The sequence below is a fragment of the Pelophylax lessonae genome (assembly GCF_965119305.1).
Source record: "Pelophylax lessonae genome assembly, chromosome: 6".
In the NCBI taxonomy this organism is placed as follows: domain Eukaryota; kingdom Metazoa; phylum Chordata; class Amphibia; order Anura; family Ranidae; genus Pelophylax; species Pelophylax lessonae.
The window spans coordinates 189,711,743-189,737,697 of record NC_138773.1 but is presented as its reverse complement, the minus strand read 5'-3'; the positions used below and the strand labels follow the sequence as shown (position 1 = coordinate 189,737,697).

General features: G+C 43.0%; 2 protein-coding genes across 2 annotated transcripts in view; both read right to left on the bottom strand.

Annotated features, from left to right (window-relative positions):
• LOC309558265 (caspase-8-like) overlaps positions 1-25,955 on the bottom strand; it is a 174,040-nt gene that overhangs the window by 109,825 nt on the left and 38,260 nt on the right. The window contains exon 2 of the mRNA XM_082261315.1: positions 2,923-2,950. The gene's annotated coding sequence lies outside the window, so the exon portion shown is untranslated. The remainder of the gene's footprint in view (positions 1-2,922; positions 2,951-25,955) is intronic.
• LOC309558694 (caspase-8-like) overlaps positions 19,197-25,955 on the bottom strand; it is a 156,328-nt gene continuing 149,569 nt past the window's right edge. Inside the window, exon 9 of the mRNA XM_082261752.1 lies at positions 19,197-19,517. Coding sequence (XP_082117878.1) covers positions 19,340-19,517 — 178 coding nt within the window. The 3' untranslated portion in view covers positions 19,197-19,339. The remainder of the gene's footprint in view (positions 19,518-25,955) is intronic.

Here is a 25,955-nt window from a genome sequence, read left to right as displayed (position 1 = left end):
AAATACATATAAGCGTGTGTGTGTATATATACCCCTATACAGAAGTTCAGATGTTTTGCCTGCCTCCAAAGACCCCAAAAAAATGCCCAAAAAAAACGCCTGCTGCAAAAACACACCTGGGCGTTTTTGTAGCTGGCGTTTTTTTGGGCATTTTTTGGGCATCTTTGGAGGCAGGCATAACATCAGAACTTCTGTGTAGGGGTATATATACATACACACATGTTTGTATATATACACATACACACATATAGGTGTGAAAATAGCAGAAACCTAAGCTTGTGCTAATTAAATAATTAACACCCATATGGCTTCTCAGCTATAACACCTATATGTGTGTATGTGTATAAATACATATAAGTGTGTGTGTGTATATATATATATATATATATATACCCCTATACAGAAGTTCAGATGTTTTGCCTGCCTCCAAAGACCCCCAAAAAAATGCCCAAAAAAAACTCCTGCTGCAAAAACACACCTGGGCGTTTTTGTAGCTGGCATTTTTTTGGGCATTTTTTGGGCGTCTTTGGAGGCAGGCATAACATCTGAACTTCTGTATAGGGGTATATACACACACACGCTTATATGTATTTATACACATACACACATATAGGTGTTATAGCAGAGAAGCCATATGGGTGTTAATTATTTCATTAGCGCAAGCATAGGTTTCTGCTATTTTCACACCTATATGTGTGTATGTGTATATATACATACATGTGTGTGTGTATATATACCCCTACACAGAAGTTCTGATGTTATGCCTGCCTCCAAAGATGCCCAAAAAATGCCCAAAAAAACGCCAGCTACAAAAACGCCCAGGTGTGTTTTTGCAGCAGGCTTTTTTTTGGGCATTTTTTTGGGGTCTTTGGAGGCAGGCAAAACATCTGAACTTCTGTATAGGGGTATATATACACACACATGTATGATTCGGCACTGCATTATTTTACCAGACAATTGTGCGGTCCTGCGATGCTGTATATAAATAAAATTCATGTCATTTTTTTCCCATAAATAGAGCTTTCTTTTGGTGGTATTTGATCACCTGTGCGTTTTTAATTTTTTGCTCTATAAACAAATAAAGAACGACAATTCTAAAAAAAAAAAAAAAAAAACAATATTTTTCACATTCTGCTATATAACATCCCCCCCCCCCCCCCAAAAAAAAAAAAATTAAAAATCTAATTTTTTCATCCTTTTAGGCCAATTTGTATTCTGCTACATATTTTTGGTAAAAAAAAATCACAATAAGAGCATTTTGATTGGTGTGAGGCTGAGCAAAAGTTATCGCCTCTACAAACTAGGGGAAAGATTTATGTCATTTTTATTTATTTATTTATATTTTACTAGTAATGGCAGCGATCTGCAATTTTTAGTGGGGCTGCGACATTGTGGCAGACAGATCGGACCCCTAACTGACATTTTTGACACTTTTGGGGGGACCAGTGACATTACTACAGTAATCAGGGCTAGAAATATGCACTGTTACTGTAATAATGACACTGGCAGGGAAGGGGTTAACCCAGCGTTTATCAAAGGGTTAAGTGTGAGCCTAGGGGAGTGTTTTCCAACTGTATCGGGGAGGGATTTATGAAATGAACACAGAGACCTGTGATCCTATATAGGAGGATCGCAGGCGCTCTGTGATCATTTCAGAGAGAATAACGGTCTGCTGTGTTTTACAAAAGCTGACCGTTGTTCTCTCTCAGTGGGTAGCGATCGCTGGTGTTTCCAGGGGCAATTTGTGCCGCCGGTCCCCTGGATCGGCATCCCCGCTGCCTAGTGGGTGTGGCCACCAGCAGCGCGTGCTTGCCCCCAGGACAGCTTCCGGTACATCTGCGGCGGGCGGTTGGCAAGCAGTTAAATACCACCAAAAGAAAGCTCTATCTGTTTAAAAAAATTATAAAAATTTTGTTTCAGTGCAGTGTTGCATGACTGAGTAATTGTCATTCAAATTGTGAGAGCAGGGAAAGCTGTAAATTGGCTTGGGCAGGAAGGAGGCAAACGTGCCTTGTATTGAAGTGGTTAATAGAGTTCATTTGTTTGATGACATTTGAAATTTGACACATATATAAGTTAATTTATTTTTTTATCGCAGCATGTTTTATACACAATATTTATTACACACATTAAGCGTGCTTGCAGCCTATTATTGTTCTTGATGCGCAAATGTTTAATTGAGGCTGGGTTCACACTGCTGTGCGAAGCAGCTCACAGCAGGGGTCCGGTGTGTCCCTGTTCTCCGTTTCAGGGACGATTCAGGTCAGAATTTTTGGCTGGATTCGGACCTGAAACGGACCAGAACACGCACAGGACAGCACTCTTCCGCAAAACAGCTCCGCAGCTGTCCCAGAGCTGTGTGAAATGACTCCATTGGGAGCCGGTCACACTCTCCTGACATGCGAATTGGATGTGGGGAAACGCACCTCAAATTGGCACCAGTGTGAACCCAGCCTTAAATTTCTATCAGTGTATGTGGTTCTTGTTTGGGAAATCACAATCATTGCAAAATCAAACGCAGTTTTCCAATGCTTTCAAACAAGTGTACGGAAATTTTTTGTACAAAATTGCAATCTACTCGTGTATTCTCCTCACTGTGGAAGATTTCCTCCAACTTTGTGGAGTGTCTCTGGACAGGAAATAAAAGGAAATTTACCCAGACAGAAAAAAAAATAATATAGCAGGGGGTTTAATCCTTTCTTACTCTATCCAAAGCTAAAAAGGTTTGGCTATACTTACACTTTAGACATACAGTCATTGTACATACTGTATATGATGTACACAGTACTTATGGAATGTGAACTTACTTTCGTTTTCTATATACAGCAAAACAATCAATAAAATAAAAGTTGAAGGAATCTATAAAGTATTTAGATGAATGGATATGAATTTTAGTTTGAAGTGTATGTTAATTTTGCTTACTTTTGGAATGATTCTTGGCTGTGTGAGTAGCCCACTGTACGTTTCCAGCCGTTACCTCTTCTCAGAAAGCCACCAACTGAAACTAGTTGTAGAAGAAGTGCTGCAAAATACGCCTACTTACATTACTCCAATCTAACGGGGTTCCACCCCTTCTGATAAAACTGATTTCCTTCCTTGTACATATTTCCATGCTACGTAACAATGACACATCTTGCGTTAGTGTCCTTTAACCACTTCACGTCCGGGCCAATTCTGACATTTATGACATACATGTTTTTTTTTTCTTTTTGCTAGAAAATTACTTAAAACCCCCAGACATTATATATTTTCTGAAAGCAAAGACCCTGGAGAATAAAATGGTTTTAAATATTTTTTAAAGTAGTTTATCAAATACAAATTTTCAGGAAAACACTTTAATGAATCTTAATGCAAACACAATATAATACAGTTTTTTTTTTGTAAAACATATAAGACAATGTTATTCTGATTAAAATAGATACCTAACATGTCATAACATAAAATAATACGCCCAACAAACTATGTTACATTAAATTATCCATAGGTGATGTATTAAAAGCCTTTACTGGTTACCAGAGTTAAGCAGGAGGCCTGGCACAAGAATTATTGCTCTCACTCTGACGTTCGTGGCGATACCTCACATGTGTGGGGTGATCACTATTTACATATGAGTGCGGGACATACATGTGCATTCACATTTGCGCATGAGCAGGGGGGGGGGGGGAGAGTTGATGGGGACAGGGGCGCTTTGAAAAAAAACTCACTTTAAAAAAAAACTCACAGGGGTTCCAATCCTTTTCCACTGTATCCATTTCACTGCATATTGCATGAGAAAAAATGAGATAAATACTGCATATTTCAGGAAAATACCACATGCAGTATTTTAGTAGAGTTTTTTTGTGAATGCCCAAAAAATATTTGGACTTTACTGCATTTCCTAGCATGGGAGATACCGCTTCGTGAATGGAGCCTACTGTAGCTTCTACCCATTCCCGGTAGATGGCCCTTCTATAAATGTTTTCTTCATATTTTAATTATACTTCCGGGTCTCAGTGTTACTTCACTCCACTAAAGATTTACAACCAGAGGGAGACCTGCAGTTGGTGCTGTTCTGCGGTGGAAAAGCGCGCTGGATCAGAGGAAGCTGATAGCGTGGGATCAGAGGCAGCTGAGCGTGTGTGAGGAGCGAGCGAGTGTGTGACGGAGGGAGTGAGTGAGAGCAGAGCGAGTAAGTGAGAGCTGTGCGATAGTACAGTAACCCCCCCTCCCAGAAGAGTGAGCGGCATAACCGGACCCCCCCTTACCGAGACAGAGAGCGCCCCCCCCCCACACACCGAGACAGAGAGAGAGCGCCCCCCCACACACACAGAGAGGCAGTGGGGACTGGGAGTGGAGGAGAAACCAACATCATACCCACCCCACTAGCTGGTTGGCTGACAAGACCAGGAAGTGACAGAAGAAGGAGGCGGGAGCAGAAGACTGACTGACTGAGGGAGGAAGGAGTGAGAAATTGCTGAAAAGCACTGCAAGTGTCGCCTTACAGGTGCACAGGAACACACACTTGGTAAGTAAAGACTGTGATTGTAAGTAAAAGACTGTAGGTAAAGACTGTGATTGTGATTGTGAACGAAGACTGTGACTAAGGGTGTAGGGTAGTACTTGAGAGTCAGTGAGTACTGTGTAGCTGAGTATCAGTGGGTACTGTGTGACTGACTGTGCTCTGCGACTGACTGTGCTGGGTGACTGACTGTGCTCTGCGACTGACTGTGCTCTGCGACTGACTGTGCTCTGTGACTGACCATGCTCTGAGACTGACTATGCTCTGCGTGCTCGGCAACTGACTGTGCTCTGCGACTGACCATGCTCTGAGACTGACTGTGCTCTGCGTGCTCTGCGACTGACCGTGCTCTGCGACTGACTGTGATCTGCGTGCTCTGCGACTGACCGTGCTCTGTGACTGTGAGTGTCTGTAAGTACCTGTGAGTTTCTGGGAGTATCTGTGAGTGTAAGAAAGTAGAGTTAGGAAGCTTGGAAACAGCCACACAGGACAGATTTAAATTACTGAATCCCCATTAGATTAGATTTAGTAGGTACAATTCCGGCGGGTGTGGAGATGCGATTCTGTGTACATCTCGATCTCATGTTGGTACACATGGGTACCAATGACATAGGCAGAGGAAGATGGAGAGTCCTAAACGATTTCAGGGATTTAGGCGCTAAGTTGAGGAGTAGGACCTCCAAGGTAGTATTTTCAGAAATACTACCTGTACCTCAAGTCACACCAGAGAGGCAGCGGGAGATTAGGGAAGTTAACAAGTGGCTGAGGAGCTGGTGTAGTAAGGAGGGTTTCGGGTTCCTGGAGAACTGGGCCGACTTCTCAGTCGGCCACCAGCTCTTTGGTAGGGACGAATTGCACCTAAATGGGGAGGGTGCAGACGTACTGGGTGAGAGGATGGCCATAAAGTTTGAGGGGCTTTTAAACTAGGTGATGGGGAGGAGGGTACAGATGTAGAATTAGCCAGAGCTCCTAAACCCAAGGTGGGTATGGGGAAAAAATCACAAGAGCAGCCTAAAAACAACATTGAACGAGGATATATGCAACCGGTCAAAATTACGAGGTTTGTATACCAATGCCAGAAGCCTGGCCAACAAGATGGGAGAGCTGGAGCTACTGATGTTTGAGGAGGACTTAGATTATGTGGGGATAACAGAGACTTGGTTCGACAGCTCTCATGATTGGATGTCGACCATTCAGGGGTATTCACAGGGATAGAGAGGGTAAAAAAGGGGGAGGGGTATGTATGTATATTAAGAACAGTGTACAGGTAAATATGAGGTATGATATTAATAATGGAGCTATGGACTAGGCAGAATCCCTATGGGTTGAACTTAAAAGGGAAGGCACTATGGGGAAGGTAATATTGGGCGTATGCTATAGGCCCCCCAACCAGAGGGAGGAGGGGGAGGCGGACCTCCTTTTACAGATAGGATTGGCAGCAAGGATGGGAAATGTCATTATAATGGGGGACTTTAATTATCCAGATATAGACTGGGCAGAAGGAACCGCGCACTCAGCCAAGGCTCGGCAGTTCCTAAATGTTTTGCAGGACAATTTTATGGGTCAGATGGTGAACGTACTGACAAGAAACCATGCGGTACTTGACCTACTGATTACCAACAATACTGACCTGATCACGGATATAGAAATATGGGGCAAATTAGGAAACAGTGACCATAGGTCAATTAGTTTCAGTATTAATCATAGTAATAGGAAACACAAGGGTAATATAAGGACACTGAATTTCAAAAGAGCCAATTTCCAAATAATGCACTCTCTGCTAGAAAATATCAAATGGGGATAGAGCCCTGGGAACAAAGAACACGGAGGAAAAATGGGAGTGCTTCAAGAGCATACTTAACAAAGGGATTGGCCAGTGCATTCCAAAGAGAAATAATTTTAAAAGAGCAAAACTAAACCCTGGGTGGCTAAACTCCAACATAAAAACGCATATTAATACTAAAGAAAAGGCCTTCAAAAAATACAAGACTGAGGGGTCATTGGCAGCATTCAAGCATTACAAAGAGTGTAATAAGAAACGTAAAGACTAAATCAAGGCGGCTAAAATTGAGCATGAGAGATATATAGCAGAAGAGAGTAAAAAGAACCCCAAGAAATTCTTTAAGTATATAAACAGTAAGAAAGCGAGGCCAGAACACATTGGCCCCATAAAAGATGACAAAGGAAATATGGCCACAGAGGACAGAAAAAAGGCGGAAGTGTTAAATAATTTCTTCTCTTCAGTCTTCACAAAAGAATCGGGGGGCTACACTAACCCAGCTTGTAAGGTTAAACTAAATAATACACCTCAGGAAGTACCGCCATGGCTAACAGAAGATAGACTAGAGAAACTTAACATAAATAAATCACCGGGACCGGATGGCCTGCACCCGAGGGTTCTTAACCACTTAAGCCCCGGAGGATTTGGCTGCTAAACGACCAGAGGGCATTTTGCGATTCGGCACTGCGTGACTTTAACGGACAATTGCGCGGTCGTGCGACGCTGTACCGAAACGAATTTGGCGTCCTTTTTTTCCCACAAACAGAGCTTTCTTTTGGTGGTATTTGATCACCTGTGCGATTTTTTGATCACGCGCTATAAACAAAAAAAGAGCGTAAATTTTGCAAAAATAGCAATATTTTTCCCTTTTTTTTATATGAAATTCCCCCAAAAAAAAATGTAAAAATCAAAATTTTTTAATATTTTCGGCCAATTTGTTTTATGCTACCTATGTTTGGTAAAAAAAATCGCAAAAAGCGTATTTTGATTGGTTTGCGCAAAAGTTATTGCGTTTACTAACAAAGGGAAAGATTTTTGTCATTTTTGTTGTTTTTTTTTTAACGCGTAATGGCGGCGATCTGCGATTTTTTTTGCGGTACTGCGACATTGCGGCGGACAGATCGGACCCTTGACTGACATTTTTGACACTTTTGGGGTTACCAGTGACATTTCTACAGTAATCAGTGCTATACATATGCACTGTTACTGTAAAAATGCACTGGTAGTGAAGGGGTTAACTTTATTTGAGAGGGAGGGGCTGTGTGTGTCCCTAGGGGCGTGATTCTAACTGTGATTGGCTGTGGCTTCAACTGTATGCAGAGTGATCAATGGATCTACATAGTAGATCCATGTGATCAGCTCTCATACAGAGAGGAGAATGACAGGCAGCTTGTTTACACAAGCTGCCTGACTATCTCCCTCTCCCCCGCCGATCGCAGAGTGGCCGGCGGCGATCGGGTCCGCCGGTCACGCGCGCGGGGGGGTCCGTGACCACGCGGGAGCGGGAGCGCGCCTCCGGCGGCGCGCGCTCGCTCCCTAAACCCTCACAGGCGAGCGACGTAGACCTACGTCACTTTGCCTGTGAGGGGCTGACCGCCCACGTAGATAGTCGTGCGGCGGTCGGCAAGTGGTTAAAGAGCTCAGCCAGCTGATTGCCAGACCATTATTCTTGATCTTTAAGGATAGTCTACAGACGGGTATGGTGCCAGCTGGAAAAAAGCCAACGTGGTAACAATATTTAAAAAAGGGTCGAGATATATCCCGGGTAACTAAAGGCCGGTCAGCCTAACATCAGTAGTCTGCAAGATTTTGGAGGCGATGTTAAGAGACTACATACAAGACTTTAGTAATGAAAACGGTATTATTAGTAGTAATCAGCATGGTTTCATGAAAGATCGTTCTTGCCAAACCAATCTATTAACCTACTACAATGAAGTGAGCTGCCATCTAGATAAAGGTAAGCCTGTGGATGTGGTGTATCTGGACTTTGCCAAGGCCTTTGACACCATTCCCCACAAACGCTTACTGTACATTACAAACTAAGGAAGGTAGGTATGGACCAAAGGGTGAGTACCTGGATAGAGAACTGGCTCCAGGGGAGAGTACAGAGGGTGGTGATTAATGGGGAGTACTCGGATTGGGCGGGTGTGGAAAGTGGGGTCCCCCAAGGTTCTGTCCTGGGGCCAATCCTGTTTAACTTATTCATAAATGATCTAGAGGAGGGGATATCGAGTACAATCTCCGTATTTGTGGATGATACTAAACTAAGCATGCCAATATCTTCTATGCAAGATGTGGAAAACTTATAAGCGGATCTGAACAAAATAATGGGGTGGGCAACTACATGGCAGATGAGGTTTAATGTTGAAAAATGTAAAGTAATGCACCTGGGCGTCAGAAATACGAAAGCAAGTTACTCACTGGGGGGGAAACCTCTGGGTGAGTCTAGGATGGAAAAGGACATGGGGGACTTGTAGACAACAGGCTTGGCAGTGGCATGAAATGCTAAGCCGCTGCAAGAAAAGCCAACAGAATACTGGCATGTATAAAAAAGGGATTCACTCCAGAAATAAAGAGATTATTCTCCCACTCTACAAGACTCTGGTCCGGCCACATCTGGAGTATGCTGTCCAGTTCTGGGCACCTGTCCTCAGGAAGGACGTGCTGAAACTGTAGAGAGTCCAGAGAAGGGCAACAAAAATAATTAGGGGAATGGAGGGCATCGGCTATGAGGAAAGACTACAAGCACTGAACTTATTCTCTCTGTGGAAGAGACGATTGAGGGGGGAAATGATAACAATGTACAAATACTGTACTGGTGACCCTAGCATAAAGAACAAACTTTTCAGAGTAAGGGAATACAATAAGACACGTGGTGTTAGGAACACTCCCTGTGCACACTAAAGTGCTGTCATGAATCTGCCACTTAAGAGTTAATCTAGTGCAGACTAATTGCACTAATTGGCAAAAGGCTGCCTTATTTAAACACCTCAGCAGCACTATGCCTTTGCTGTTTTGTCTGCAGCTTTACCTGTACTTCCTGATCCTAAACCTGCTATTTCCTGTTGACTTCCTGATCGACCTCCCGGCTTGTCCACTACTTCGTCTGCTTGCTGCCCGCCCTGACCTTGGCTCGTTCCTGTGACCACTCTCCTGCCTTATCCTTGTCGGCTTATCTGCTTCCGATTCTGGACTTGTTCACCTCCTGGTGGGGCAATCCTGAGGACCGCAACCTGGTGTTCAGCACGCAGCGAAGTCCATCCTCCCTCAGAGACTCTGGTGAAGACCTGCTGTCACTTAGACTCAGCACCTTGGACTAGCCCGTGTCTACCACCAGTGTGACCCGTCTGTATTCCTGTTGTACCAGATCCCACGAGGCTACCTCTGCACGTCAGGCTCAGTCACCAGCACCATTACACTTGGCCACTCACTAAAACTTGAGGGAAAATGGTTTAACCTTAAAATACGTAGGGGGTTCTTTACTGTCAGAGCAGTAAGGATGTGGAATTCTTTTCCACAAGCAGTCGTATCAGCAGGGAGCATCGATAGTTTCAAAAAACTATTAGATGGGCACCTTTAAAGACCACAACATACAGGGGTATACAATGTATGGTTAACAGCAAACACATACACATCATAGGTTGAACTGGATGGACTGATGTCTTTTTTTGACCTCACAAACTATGTAACTATGTAAATATGTTTATTCTTGGTGTTTTATTTAATATACATTGCCTCATATTCTTGGTTACCATGACAACCGCTCTCAATTTTTATCTTGTGGCTTTTCCTATTATTACCTATTTTTACCCATAGCCTGTTCAGCCTTCACACATTTTCTGACATTTTTTGACAAATGTGCCCATTGTGGTTAAATATGCATTACTGTCTTTGTGATTGGCATATGATCTATTGTGGTTCCCATTGGGCTTTATTTGTTTTCTCTGCGCTTAATTTGATTTGCTTTCCATTATTATATATATGCACCACCCATTGCCTTATATGATTATGCCCATTATTGTTATATATACCATATATAGAGCCACGTAATACTACAATCTTAAGACTGGCATGTAAACCGCTTTGTTACCATCTAGTAATATGGCCGATTTGGCTTCCCAGAGCTGACCGAGCGGCTCTCGCCCGCCGCCACTTGTAACACCCGCTGTTGCTTAGCAGTAAGTCCGCGCAAGCGCACATCCTCCGCGTGCCCGCGCACACCTGCCGCTTCAACAGTTTTGCCCAGTGTTCTATCAGATTTCCCTACCCCACAACCGCCGCTTCAACAGTTTCGCCCAGTGTTCTATCAGATTTCCCTATCTACGTCATTTCCGATTGAGATCAGCTGTGGATTCGTCATGCAGCAGCTTGTACCTGCGTCACACGTCCTATTGGGCATGCGCAGAATAGGTAGGGATTTATGATAGCATTGTAAGGAGTCAGACAAAAGTCCTAGTGTGCATGCACGGGCGCATGCGCACCAACGGGTCGGGCAGCGGGATATCTTATAACAAACATCCATCCAATCTCCATGGCACAAACTCCGCTGACCCTACACTGCACCGACCCGACAATCCGATCCCCATGCCCCACACTGCGCCGACCCGACAATGAGACAGTGGGCGTGCGCGTGTGGGTAGGGAATAGGATTGTCCGATCGGCGCAGTGTGTGCCATGGAGATGGGATGTATGTTTGTTATAAGAGATGGCGCTGCCCGATCCGTTGGTGCGCATGCACCCGCTCATGCGCAGTAGGACTTGTGCCTCAGCCCTGACAATGTTATCAAAATTCCCTACCTATTCTGCCAATGTTCCCTCTAATTTTTTACTGTGCTGAGCAAGTAAAAAATTTTCTGAGTGCAAACCTTTAGACTGAGCAATTGGGGGGCGGACGTCAATGCAGAGTGCCCACAGCGATGTCCCCAATCGCAGAGTGCCCACAGCGATGTCCCCAATTGCAGAGTGCCCACAGCGATGCCCCCAATCGCAGAGTGCCCACAGCGATGCCCCCAATCGCAGAGTGCCCACAGCGATGCCCCCAATCAATGCAGAGATGCCAGCGTCCCCCCCCCCCCCTGTGCACTTACCTCACGGTCACGGCAGCTTCTCTTCCGTTCAGTCCCCGGCTTCCCGCGTCTCCTCAGTCCTCCTGGCGCCTCCTCCGCCTCCCCCAGGTGTCCGTCATCCTGGGCGCCCCGTGCAGGCCCGATCCCCGGCCTCTCCAAAGGCCGCGGGCCGGCCGCAGTCTCCGCACTCCGGGGGGTGGCAGTCTCCACAGATCGGAACGCCACCCCCAGCCAGGGACGGCGGATGTTGAAAGGTGGGCGGGGATCCGCTCGTATACACACCCACCCAGCGCCGGCCGGTGTTCTCTGCGTCCCAATCCCAACGGCTGTCCGTGGTGCACATGCGCAGTAGCGCAATCCACGGACACAGGGACGGACGCAGGGACACTTGCGTTTTATTATTATAGATATTTTGAACTCATATTTATATCACCAAGCACCTCACGAATTTGGATGTATTTATCTTCTAGATTGTAAGCTCTAACGAGCAGGGCCCTCTAATTCCTCCTGTTTTGAACTGTATTGTAACTGTATTGTCTTCCCTCACATTGTAAAGCACTGCGCAAACTGTTGGCGCTATATAAATCCTGTATAATAATAATAATATCATCATTCACACCCAGCATTATATAGATATATTGTTATTTATTTATATATTTTTTTACACACAGTATATGTATATACATTTGCATTATTTTGCACAGAATATTCTTTTGTGATGCATAGATGAGAATCAAGGTTTGAAAAATAGCGCCGATTTATTTATTTTCAATCATCTGTGTGAGTATGTAGTGACACTACTGAAAGTTGGCAGCTGTTCCCTTCTTTTTCATCATCACCACTTTTGTAGTTTACGTTCCACTCTAGGCTTCCTTTTTTTTTTTTTATTTACCCCATTGGCAGCGCATTGCCCTTTTTTTTGCTTTATATCGATTTTTGTATATTTTTGTATTCACTTGTGCATTGAATTATTTATTTATCCACTTTGAATTGAGCACCAATTCTATTTAATAATTATAGATTCTTACATTGTATGTGGTGACACTACCCGTATTGGAAGCTTTATTCTATACCACCATTGTGTTGCTGTGGATTTTCACCCTACCCCCCTTCTTTACTTATACCCCACTTCAATCACACTCTCGTTTATTAATTTATTTATTTCTCATATACTCCATTGGTAGCACATTAGGCCCTCTCTTTTATATTTATCCAAAATGTTAAAGTTGTCCCCAGAACAACAGGTACCTGTTCCAGGGAGAGTTCCCCTCTCTTTGGTATATTTTATTTAACTTCCTTTTGATTCTCTGGAATGGGAAGAGAAGCTTCGCTGTGTGTATAAATTTAATCAAGGGCTTTTGAGCTCTGTAAACAACAGTGTGTTTCAATAATGCAGATAAAGAGAGCAGGCACAGAACAATGTAAAAGTTACTTAAAGCTTTACCTGCTAGCTGAAAAATAAGAATCCAAAATATTCACATATTTCCCATTTATCTAAATGTAAAAAAAAGTTTTTACTAACATAATAAAATTAAATTAATTCTTAAAATAAAAAAATAAAATGTGTGCTAACCCCTTCCCCCCGCCGCCTCGCGCCCCTTTAGAAACTTCTAAATGCTGGGAGGCGGAGGCAGGCATTCGGGTTATATGACCTCTGTGATTGGCTGCATCAGGAGCTTTCCAGTCCCACCCGGTAACTGTGCTGGGAGCGCACAGGGCGCATGCTCTCAGCACAGAAATGCTTACATTTGGGACGCATATATGCGGCCTCCTGGAGTTAAACCCACCCACCGAGAGGCCGCATATATGCGTACAGCCAACGGGAAGAGGTTCAACCACAATAAATCTCCCACAGTGTTTATTTACATTGTGCAACTTTTTGCTTTTATTGTCTATACTTAAGCATAATACATGTTTTCTTCAGAACAGATATGGCTTTAGTTGATAGCTCAGTATTAAGATTAAACTGACCTGGAATGAAACATTTCTAAGATAGAAACAGTGCTGAAATGTAGAATTCAAATTGCTTCCTATTTTCCGGTGGAGCCCCACCCTCTCCTAATAATAAGACCAATCTGATATCCTTCAACCGTGAAAAATGAACTCCAACCTTACCTTTAGCTTTGCATAGTTGTACAGGCCTCTCTTCTGGACTGAAACTTCTTTTTTGAAGTGAAGTTTCTCCAAGGGACAGTGACCAAGGGGTGGATTTTAAAGCTGATCTCCAGGAAAATTTGTAATGTTTGTCTCAACTATGCTGGTCCAAACTAACTATTACCTCCAGTACTATATGCTCCCACTGTGTGCACTGTATGCAGCATCAGCTTTATACAATATACAGCACTGTGTTCCTGCAATGGGATGGGGACCAAAATCAAGTTGGGTTGAACATTATTCAGCCATTCACAGGGAGCTTTGTAATAATATTAAAACTTCCTCTGAATAGCTGAGTCAGAGATCATGAGGCAATGCGCCCACCTCTTTGCTTCAGCCAACCAGAGGAAGTCTTGTATTTATTCATAGACTAAAAAGCTCCATGTGAATGGCTGAGTGCTGTTCAGCATGACTTGATTTTGTTCCAAGAGTGGGATGGAAAGTCCCAATTCTGCTGCCAGAACACAGTGCTGTATACCGCTTGTAGCTGATGCTACATACAGTTTTTATAGTATACACATCAGGCACAACTTGCTTGGTCCAAATGAACTATTAAAACTTCAATAAAACATGAAGATCAGCTTTAAGGATGACCATTAGATCCACCATCCACTATGTAGTAGAAGAGCTTTCCTGATTTGATATTATTTAAATACATTGCTTAAGATTGTCCTCATATTACATAGTTTCAGTAAATTTAGGGGTTCATTTACACTGTATGCCATTTTTGGCTGCAGTGAATCACGACGAGAGGGCAGTGTGATGTGTATTTTAGTGCATTACACGGTTTAGTTTTTTCTTTCTTTTTTTTTTTTATTTGAAGTGCACAAAGTGACACTTCATTCATGTGTCCACACTGTAGTGTGGTGCTTTGTGATGACATGCTGTGCCTACCTGGCTACATATCTACGGACAGGGCACCTAGCAGACAACTGTTATCTATGTGCTCTAGCTATGACTGGCATTTATCCAGTGTGGAAAAATGTCAGTCACTGCACTTTGTGTGAAGGAGCCGTGAAGTAAATTGTAAAGAGATTGTACAATAAGATTATATAGTGTATGAGCAGCTCAAGACTAACCCAGGTGCCTGCAGACAACATAAAAGCCTGAATTTCAGCAATGTTGTTAACTTTAAAAAAAAAAACTTTTAAGCTTAGTCATGTTCATTTTAAGTTCTGATCAAATAAATTTGTGCAGACAGAAACTAGAAAGGATGACACCATTTTTACAGATTTTAATTTGTAAAAATTCAGAATTACATTATGTATGCATCTGCCGAAGGAATAAGTGCAAATCAAAAGCATCCAACGCAATAATTGGGAGCAGAGGTTGATGGGAGAGGGGGATCTTTTTTTATTGATTTATTATGAACATTACAGAGTTCTCTGTAGCAAGATCACAATGCCATAGTCAGTAAAATTAGTCAGTCGCCATTTTAAAAAAACATTGTGACAGACAAATTTATTTATAGCTCCATTTTAAATCGGACCCTGAAAGTCACGTAACATCTGGAACCAAACTTATATAGCACATTTACATGTTGTACATTCACATCAGTCCTGGCCCTCAAGGAGCTTACAATCTAATGCCCAATTTAGACAGGAGCCAATTAACCTGCCAGTATGTCTTTGGAGTGTGGGAGGAAATCAGAGCAACCGGAGGTAAACCACAAAAGCACAGGGAGAACATGCAAGACAGGATTGCTAACCATTAAGCCGCTATGCTGCACTTGTCTTTGTTCTACCCTGTGCTGCAGTTGTCTTTGTTTCTTGATAGTCAAACCATAATTAAAAAGTCACATCAAATATAAATATTTGCGACCAGTAAAAGGAAACGTTTGGGAGTTTGTTTCCCTTTTTTTAAAATTTTTTATTCCTTTATAGATGCTGCTGTTTATGCACTAGGGATAGACTGATATGTTTTTTTCAGGGCCGATACCGATACCGATATTTTGGTCACAACATATCGGTATCGGCCGATATGGGCCGATATTTTGTACATTTAAAGTTTTGAAAAATAAAGACAATTTTTGACACAAATCTTGGTACTGAACATGTTAATTTGTTGTTTAACGCTTAATGGCTGGCTTGCTGGCACCCTGTGGTGGGTGGCTGGCTTGCTGGCACCCTGTGGTGGGTGACTGACTGGCTGGCACTCTGTGGTGGGTGGCTGACTGGCTGGCACTCTGTGGTGGGTGGCTGGCTGTCTGGCACCCTGTGGTGGGTGGCTGGCTGTCTGGCACCCTGTTGTGGATGGCTGGCTGGCACCCTGTGGTGGATGGCTGGCTGGCTGGCACCCTGTGGTGGGTGGCTGGCTGCCTGGCACCCTGTGGTGGGTGGCTGGCTGGCTGGAACCCTGGGGTGGGTGGCTGGCTGACACCCTGTGGTAGGTGGCTGGCTGGCACAGGGCCTGTGGGTGGCTGGCTGGTACAGGGCCTGTGGGAGGCTGGCTGGTACAGAGCCTGTGGGTGGCTGGCTGTCTAGCACCCTGTGATGGCTGGCTGACTGTCTGGTACTCTGTGGTGGGTGGCTGGCTAGCACCCTTTCGTAGGTGGGTGGGTGGCTGGCACAGGGGCTGTGGATGGCTGGCTGGTACAGGGGCTGTGGGTGGCTGGCTGGTACAGTGCCTGTGACTGGATGGTACAGGGCCTGTGGGTGGCTGGCTGACTCGCTGGTACAGTGCCTGTGGCTGGCTGGCTGGTACAGGGCCTCTGGATGTGGTTGGCTGGCTGGCACCGGGCTGCTGTGGGTGGGTGTACAGCTGCGATATACTCCTGCGAGACTAGTCCAAACTCCAGACGAGGCTGTCCAAGCCGAGGGAGGAGGCTTAAGAAGGCAGAATGACGTCACAAAAATATCAGCCAGTTCCAGGGCGGATCCCGATATATCAGGGAAAGTGCATATCGGCCCCCCATATATCAGCCTTGCCGATAATTGGTCTATCCCTTGTATGCACCTCCTCAAGATTTGATGATGGAAGTCAACAGAATTTCCCCATCATTTACCAAGCTCTGGCACAACTGCATTTTCAAAATGTATATTCTATTTGACTTTAGTAAATTAACCCCAATGCGTTCTCCAGAACAAAAGTTTAAGGTTTATGACCACTGTGAGCACCATTCCATCAATGTCTAGCTTTTACACCCAAGCTAATGCTTGCAAATGCTCAGTTCTTGCATAGATAAAAAACATTATTTCATAATATTCACAAATGTGCAAATCAATTCTTTAATTTTAAAATGCTGGCTCAGGTTTTAAAAAAATTTGCAAAAGTCATCTTCCCATTATTTATCAACACTATTTTGCAAGTCTAGGTTACAAAAAACAAGGTAATTCTGCAGGTACACATAAATCTCCAATGTACTGGTATTAGGTAACATTCATGGAATGACCTCAAGACATTCTTTATTTAAAAGTTGTTTACTTGGACAATGAGACTTGCATGATTAAAGTACATTTGGTGCAGTTACACTTATAGGTATTGATTTGCTAATGACATATTGTATGGTGCATCTTCTTTAGCCATTCCTGAAAGTATTTTACTTACCTGTCCTGAATTCAGAGAAATCACACTCACAAAGCCACCTAGCTACTTGTCAAAATCTTCTGAGTACATCCAGTGGTATACAAACTCTTTGAAAGTTTTAAAGGAGAGTGTACTGTCCATGCACACGTATGGACTCAGAAGATGATGACAAGCAGCTAGATGGCTTTGTGAGTGGGATTTCTCTGGATTCAGGACAAACTCTGTCATTTATCTAGCTAGATTGGGGACAGATACATATACGTTTTCTCTACAAACTCTGTATAAGTTCTCCTACTCCCCCCTATATATAATACCCAAACACAGTCCTTAGGAGTAGTGCACTTTACAATGACTGATTCACCATTCATCTTTATAGAGCTTGTAGTTATACCTGTGCACTACAGCACAAGTTCCAGGAGGAAAGGTAAATGTAAACGCCACCTGGTCCAAGGATTTGCTGGGTTGTGGGTTTGTACTGCATCTGAGATCTGTCTGTCTGGATGGAGGGACCCATACAGAATTTTTGGTATTAAAGTATAATTGTATTTGAACTAGCATACAAGTTTTAAGGGCAAGGTTAGAGAAAATAGACACTGCACTTGGTTATTCCATTAATAGATAGTGCATTTTGGAAGTATTATGTTAAAGCCACAATACTGTTTGCTGTTCACCATTCATTTCCTTGGTCTATCTTTGTGAACATTCAGATTGTACATTGAAACTTTGTTGCAATTTAAGAGGTGAGAGGCAGCAGCCGCGGGCTGATCTGTGTGTGTAAAGTGTATACAGCAATTTACATAAAACTAATGTTTAAGCACAGGGATTTATAAGAAGGTGTTATTTATTAACCAACACCTTATTCCAGGAAGTAAATGATAAACCTGGACAATAAATGAACAAAGATTGCATAAGCCTTCTGATAAAAAAGGAAAATAAAAACAGGAGGCATTGTGATATCTTTGACAGGTAATAATTACCTGTAAGGAGTACAGCTACATGCTGCTAAATATACAAAGGGGCCACTTTCAAAGATTAATCCACCCAAAAGTGTTATTTTAGGTACAGGTAAAGCCTGGTAGGTAGAAATATAAGCAATGGCTTATATTTCTTGGATTTTCCAACTGAGATCTCCCTACCATAGTTCCTCGCTTTGTACGTGCCCAACTGAGAGTTTTGGACATTCCTAGCTTTGCATGTTCAAGCATTATCCATAATATTAAATAAATAAAAAATCCAGCAGAAAGCATTGGCACCTCTTAGCCCTCATGCACGCTGGTTTCTTGTAAACGCTGTTTCTCCAGACGGAGGAGAAAACGTTTTAAACTCACCTAAGCTGCATTTTTTCAAACCAGTTTGAAGTTTGGGAGTTTATTTATTTCATTGGCCAGAATTTTATTTTATTCTGGCCAATAAAATAAACCATGTGTAAAGGTAAGTAGTCTAAAAGTAGCACTTCAGCAATTTTTGTGGTCAAATTTCCTTCTCCTGAACGAAATTTTAGGGCGTTCAGAAAACATCCTCTAAACTCCCCTGCTACTAAACTACTAAAAACGTCCATGTGTGCATGAGGCCTAACACATAGGATGATATTAGGAGAGTTCAAGGGCAGAAAACAAAAATGCCTCAACTGTTTAACAGCAACAGTGCGCATGAGGCCTATTACATCAATGGGTACAGCAGGTGTGCAGACCTGAGAACTGTTTAACTTTTGAGCATTTGACAAATAGTGGACTGACCCTTTAATTGGTATGGGAGTGTGGCTCAACTAATATGGTAAAGTGGGACCTAAAGTAGAACTATAGGCAAAACTTTTTTTTTTTTCATTTTGGATAGAGTAAGTGAAGGTTATAACCCCTGTCAGGATTTTTTCTCGCCATCTGTGCCCCATTGCGGATATTTCCCTCCACTTCCTGTCCAATAGCCACAAAGGAAGTGAGAGGAAATCCCTGCAAATTAAGGGAATCCCCCCCCCCCCCAGGTCACTAGAACTTGGAAGATTTTCTCTCTTAGTTTTCTGGGGACAACCCAAAATTTGGGATTTTCTTTTACTTTCACTTTCAATGATAATAGTAAACAGAACAAATAGAGCGGATGAATCTCCCCGGGGGCACAGACCGCAAAAAAAACTGATAGGTGTTCTAATCCTGGTCCACTATATCCAAAACTGAAAAAAAAAAAAAGGTTTTGCCTTTGTTTATACTTTAATCAGTATGTTAATTGCAATTTGAAACCCTTCCAAAATACTCAAGAATAATCACAAGTGCAATGAAACAAGGGGAATAACCTTCCCCACTAACCTACTTTTGCAGCATACAATTATTTTCCAGCACTACAGAAACTATTATAGTCAGAGGTTGGTATAGGGAATATTAGCTTCATGCGAAGAGTGTAAGCTGGTTGAGGCATTTGCTTCAATGTGGTTCTATTCGTTGCATACTCCTGCTCACTTACATCCTTGTTGACTTTTGTAAGAATGGACAAAATATCTTCACCTCTGTAAAAAAAAAAAAAGGTTCAGAGATTATCGTCATATTAGGATACAAAAATATCAATATTGTTACATAATAAAGAATTACCTAATTACTAACTCCAATGTCAGTACTTTGACGTTAAATACCAGGGTTATGGCAGCAGATAGGTACTTTTTTAAACTGCGGGCGGCCCGCTTTAACATAAGGGTGGTCCCAATGGCAGATTCACTGCAGGATCACCTTTATGGGTGGCAAAAGAGGTGACCACCCCCCCTCCCGCTGCTTCCTGGTCGTTTTCCCTGCTTACTGGACCCGTTGGTATTGGGGAAAATGATCCGGTTCGCTGTACCCTCAGGCAGGAAGGCAAGTGAGGCCCTCACTCGACACTATGGCCTTGGAGCACCGCAGCAAGGGCATACATCAGTTCCTAGCAACGGACTTAAAGAGCCCATTTTTTTCCGTCATGAAAAAAAATGAATTTTTTTTTTGTTTTCTTTTTTAGTGTAAATGTGAGATCTGAGGTCTTTTGGATGTTTTCATTCCTTGTAATAGGAATAAAAGTGATCACTATTTTTTTTTTTTTTTAAAGGACAGTGTAAAAATAAAACATAAAAGATAAAGTAAACAGGAAAAAAAAATTTAATCGCTCCGTCCCGTTAGCTCGCGCACAGAAGCGAACGCATACACAAGTTGCGCCCACACATGTATACGGTGTTCAAACCACACATGTGTGGTATCGCTGCGATTGTTAGAGCGAGAGCAATAATTTGAGTCCCAGACCTCTGTAACTCTAAACTGGTAACCTGTAGACATTTTTAAACTGTCACCTATGGGGATTTTTAAGTACAAATGTTTGTCGTCATTCCACGAGCATGCGCAATTTTGAAGCATGACATGTTGGGTATCTATTTACTTGGCGTAACATTATCTTTCAGATTATAGAAAAAAATTGGGCTAACTTTACTGTTTTATTATTTTTTTATTCAAAAAAGTGTATTTCTAAACAAAAAATTGCGTTTGTAAAACCGCTGCACAAATACGGTGTGATAAAAAAATATTGCAATGATCTCCTTTTTATTCTATAAGGTCTCTAAAAATATATATTTATAATGTTTGGGGGTTCTAAGTAGTTTTATAGCAAAAAAACTGATTTTAACTTGTAAACAACAAGTGTCAGAAAAAGGCCCGGTCCAGAAGTGGATATACTAATGGAGATCTTACATCAGCTATCCTAGCCGGGGTAAATTTGTCAGACAGGTACAGGGAAAGAAGCTATTTCTGTTTCTTTTTTTTTAAATTGGTTCTATTGCCTTTCAGGATTCAACCGGTTTTCTTTATTAGACACTGCGTAGCGGTGATAGGTTAGTGGATGTCAGCACCCTGTTTCCTGATACCATAAAATACCAAGACTAGAACCCATATGATATATTTCTGTGGGATTGGTGTTTTTTTCCTTTAATAAAAAAAAGTAAAAAATTACAAATATGAACCCTGTAAACAAAACAGTTTTTTTAAAGTAATCTCTATAGACTTTCATCAAACCCTAAGGCTCCGTTCACATCTTAGCGTATGGATCACGGGCAGAACCGCAGCGGTTCCGCCCGCGATCCGGAGATTATTGCAAATCGCGGGACGCCCGTGCGTTGCCCGTTGATTTGCAATAGACCCCCAAACGCTGAGCGATGTTGCCGCGATTTCCGCCTGCCGAATCGCGGTAACATCGCGCAAAAAAAAAACGCGGGACGCATTACGACCAAAAAAGTACAAGAGCTTCTTTGGATCATATTGCGTCCCGCGATTTTTTTTGCGCGATGTTACCGCGATTCGGCAGGCGGAAATCGCGGCAACATCGCTCGGCGTTTGGGGGTCTATTGCAAATCAACGGGCAACGCACAGGCGTTCCGCGATTTGCAATAATCTCCGGATCGCGGGCGGAACCGCGGCGGTTCTGCCCGTGATCCATACGCTAAGATGTGAACGGAGCCTTAGGCTCTATTCGTACTAGTGTAGGGCCACATCGTGTTTTTGCATAATAATTTCAATCAGCTGCCCTATGCGTAACAAACAGGGCAAAGAAGCTCATGTACCTTTTTAAGTTTGTTTTGTTCTGCGCTTTTAATATCATACGTACTTATGTGTGCAAGAACACATTTCTTACTGTCAGCTTTTGGGGTGCCACAGCAGGCATAACAAGCAGGTTTTGTGTGGTTCCGTGTGCGCACCGAAAATTGGGCAATTTTTGTGCTAGTTGTCACGTTACACTAGTAGGAATGGAACCTAAATTATGACCGTGGTGCTATCTATAAATTGAAACAGTTACAATACATTTGTTTGGTAATAGGCTAACTTGGATATCAAGTTTAAGGGATGTAGAATGAGTCCACATCATAACTGTATGTGTATGGCATTATTGTGTGACATTGTTTATTCCCAACACAATCTAGAAATCACACACCCTAGTATAAAATCTTACTATATGATATGAACTTCAATATGTAATGTTCACACTGTGTGAAATGGAGAGCCTTCAATGCAGTGTGCTTTTACAGGCAGTGTTCTGTTCACTAATTGGCCCAAAGAATACAAAAGGAAGCCACAGTCTTAATAAGGAACACTGTAGATACTGTTTGCTTTGCCACTCTACTATGCCCCGCCACCCAGTACCAAAGTGTGAACTGAGCCTCTTGGTTCAATATTCCTTTAGACCTGACAATTTCAGTTTGTGGCTGTGGTCAGAACTACCTACCTAGCACCCTAAAACTGCTGGAAGGTCTGTGTAAGTCCTTAAAGTACTATGAAAATAAATAAATAAGTGCAGCACTTAAGAATAAGTTCACTTTCGTAAGTAAAGAAATGTGCATTTATTTTTCTTTTCTTAGCTGCCAGCAGACCATTGCACTCGCGATCATCAATACGTGGGTGCGATATCAGGCTCCTGCAGACTCTCAGTACAGATGTCTGCTTGTACCTCCCATACAGGCAGACAGTTGCTAAATAGCAGGAAGAATCAATGTACTAAGAGAGCACTTACCAGTGTCCCCTCAGTTTCTTGAGAAATTATTGTGGTGGAAGACCGGACTTATAGTTCATTCATTTACAGAACTCTGTGAATGAGGATTTTGATTTTGTGGGAATTTCAGAGACTTGGTCTGACAGCTCTCATGATTTAAAACAGGGGTGGGGAACCTTTTTTCTACCAAGGGCCATTTGGGTATTTATAAAATCATTCGGGGGCCGTACAAAATTATCAACTTAAAAATGTGCCCGTTATATTTGGTCAAACATTTAACTAACTCACAGTTAATGTGGTGGCTGCAACTGCTTCTCTTTGGTGAGGTGTGTGATGTTAGCTGGTATTGATGATTTTGCTACTCGCAACAGGTTTTCCAGGTTTGCGTCGGTCAGTCTGAAGCGCAGTCGAATTTTTTGTGGTGGTAAGTTTTGAACTGCTGGTGGGTATAGCTGGCTGGTACTGTTGGTGGGTACAGCTGGCTGGTACTGCTGTGGGTACTGCTGGCTCAGGCTGGCACTGCTGGCTTGTACTGTGCTATAAGTACTGCTGGATGGTACTTCTGGCTCAGGCTGTTACTGCTGTGGGTACTGCTGGCTGGTACTGCTGTGGGTACTGCTGACTCAGGCTGGTACTGTGCTGTAGGTACTGCTGGCTCAGGCTGGTGGCTCAGGCGGGTACTGCTGTGGGTACTGCTGGCTCAGGCTGGAACTGCTGGCATGTACTGCTGGCTGGTATTGCTGTGGGTACTGCTGGCTCTGCTGTGGGTACTGCTGGTTCTGGCTGGTACTGCTGTGTGTACTGCTGTGTGTACTGCTGGCTCTGGCTGGTACGACTGGTACTGCTGGCTCTGGCTGGTACTGCTGTGTGTGCTGCTGGCGGGAAATGCTGGCTAGGAGAAGTGTAGCAGCGCCACGCTGGAGGAAGAGGTGATGTTTCCTGTATTGGTCACAGGCGGAGTGCATTTGATATCACTCCGCCTGTGACTCACTCAGACTGTCATAACAGAGCAGGAACTATACAGGAAGCATCGGCTCCATTCTGACAGATCAGCTGAGAGACACAGACTCAGCTGCATGGGGGGCCGGACCAGATGACTTCGGGGGCCGCATACGGCCCCCGAACCGTAGGTTCCCCACCCCTGATTTAAAACATACACTATTGCTGCGCTCAAGGAAACATATATAAATTGTATACGAACAACATACTGCTATGTTAAAACATAAAGGTAAAGCAGCCACACTAATCTGGAATATGGCAGATTATAAAAGAATAAAAACAATAACTGTGGCGCTAAATCCAATCTAGTACAGTCCCAAATAAATGAGAAAGCAGTCCATAAAGATCTGTCTCCACACTTAAGAAGTAATTCCAAAGTAGAAGAACCACCACCAGAAAGCACTCCAGCACCAATACTCCTTACCAGATGTAGTTGATCTCCATGACAGAGATCAAAAGCGCATAAACGGTAGGTATAGCAACAGAAGGCTTCCCAAAATGTTGTCCAATTAAGAGGCTCACAGAATGGTGTGGTATGCGGAAGAAAAAAAGGACATCACATAGCGCAGACTGCTTTTTAAACTTTTTCCGGTGGTCTATGCTCGAGACACCCAGGAACATCGGGGAGGTCTCTGCTAATCTTTATGGATGCGAGATGTTTTCTTCTTTCCTGTAAGTGGCCAAATATATGAGTAGGAATAAAGTTTAAAAAGCAGTCTGCGCTATGTGATGTCCTTTTTTTCTTCCGCATACCACACCATTCTGTGAGCCTGTTAATTGGACAACATTTTGGGAAGCCTTCTGTTGCTATACCTACCGTTTATGCGCTTTTGATCTCTGTCATGGAGATCAACTACATCTGGTAAGGAGTATTGGTGCTGGAGTGCTTTCTGGTGGTGGTTCTTCTACTTTGGAATTACTTCTCAAGTGTCGAGACAGATCTTTATGGACTGCTTTCTCATTTATTTGGGACTGTACTAGATTGGGTTTAGCGCCACAGTTATTGTTTTTAGCTCTCATGATTGGCTGGCGACCATTCAGGGGTATTCCCTATATCGCAGAGATAGAGAAGGTAAAAAAGGGGGAGGGGTATGTCTGTATGTTAAGAACAATGTGCAGGTATATATGAGGGACGACATCACAAATGGAGCTAAGGAGGAGGAAAAAAATCCCTATGGGTAGAACTTCAAAGGGAAGGCACTATGGGGAAAGTAATATTGGGCATATGCTATAGGCCCCCAAACCGGAGGGAGGAGAGGAAAGCGGACCTCCAATCACAGCTTGGAATGGCAGCAAGGATGGGAAATGTCATTATATTGAGGGACTTTAATTATCCAGATATAGACTGGTCAGAAGGAACAGCTCATTCATCTGAGGCTCAGCAGTTCCTAAATGCATTGCAGGACAATTTCATGGGTCAGATGGTGAACGCACCGACAAGAAACAATGCGGTACTAGACCTACTGATTACAAACAAAACAGACCTGATCATGGATATAGAAATACAGGACAACTTAGGAAACAGTGACGATAGGTCAATTCGTTTCAGTATAAATCATAGAAATAGGAAACACAAGGGTAATATAAGGACACTGAATTTCAAAAGAGACAACTTCCCTAAACTGCGCTCTTTGCTAGACAATATCAAATGGGATAGAACCCTAGGAACAAAAAACATGGAGGAAAAATTGGAGTGCTTCAAGAACATACTAAATAAAGAGATTTTTCCAGTGCATTCCAAAGGGGAATAAGTTTAAAAGAGCTAAAATAAACCCTGGGTGGCTAAACTCGATCATAAAATGGCATATTAAAAACTAAAGAAAATTCCTTCAAAAAATACAAGGCTGAGGGGTCATTGGCAGCATTCCAACATTACAAAGAGTGCAATAAGAAATGTAAAGGCGAAATCAAGGTGGTTAAACTAGAGCACGAAAGAGACATAGCGGAAGAGAATAAAAAAAACCCCAAGAAATTCCTTACGTATATAAATAGTAAGAAAGCGAGACCAGAACACATTGGCCCCCATAAAAGACGACGAAGGGAATCTGGCCACAGAAGACAAAGAGAAGGCGAAAGTGCTAAATAAATTCTTCTCTTCAGTCTTCACAAAAGAATTGGGGGGCTACACTAACCCAGCTTGTAATGTTAAAATAAATAATACACCTCAGGAAACACCCTCATGGTTAACAGAAGATCGACTCAGAACTAAAGATTTAGAACTAAACTTGAAAAACTTTAAATAAATAAATCACTTGGACCGGATGGCTTGCACCCGAGGGTCTTTAACCACTTGCCGACCGCCCGCCGGCTTTTTACTGCGAAGTTGCGGCTTGGCTGCGTCCAGTCACGTAGTACTACGTGACTGCAGTGCATGTGGTTCCGGCGGCGGGCCGTGGGAGAAGCGGTGGCGATTGCTGCTGCCCTCCCATGATCATCTGAAAAACGGAGAGAA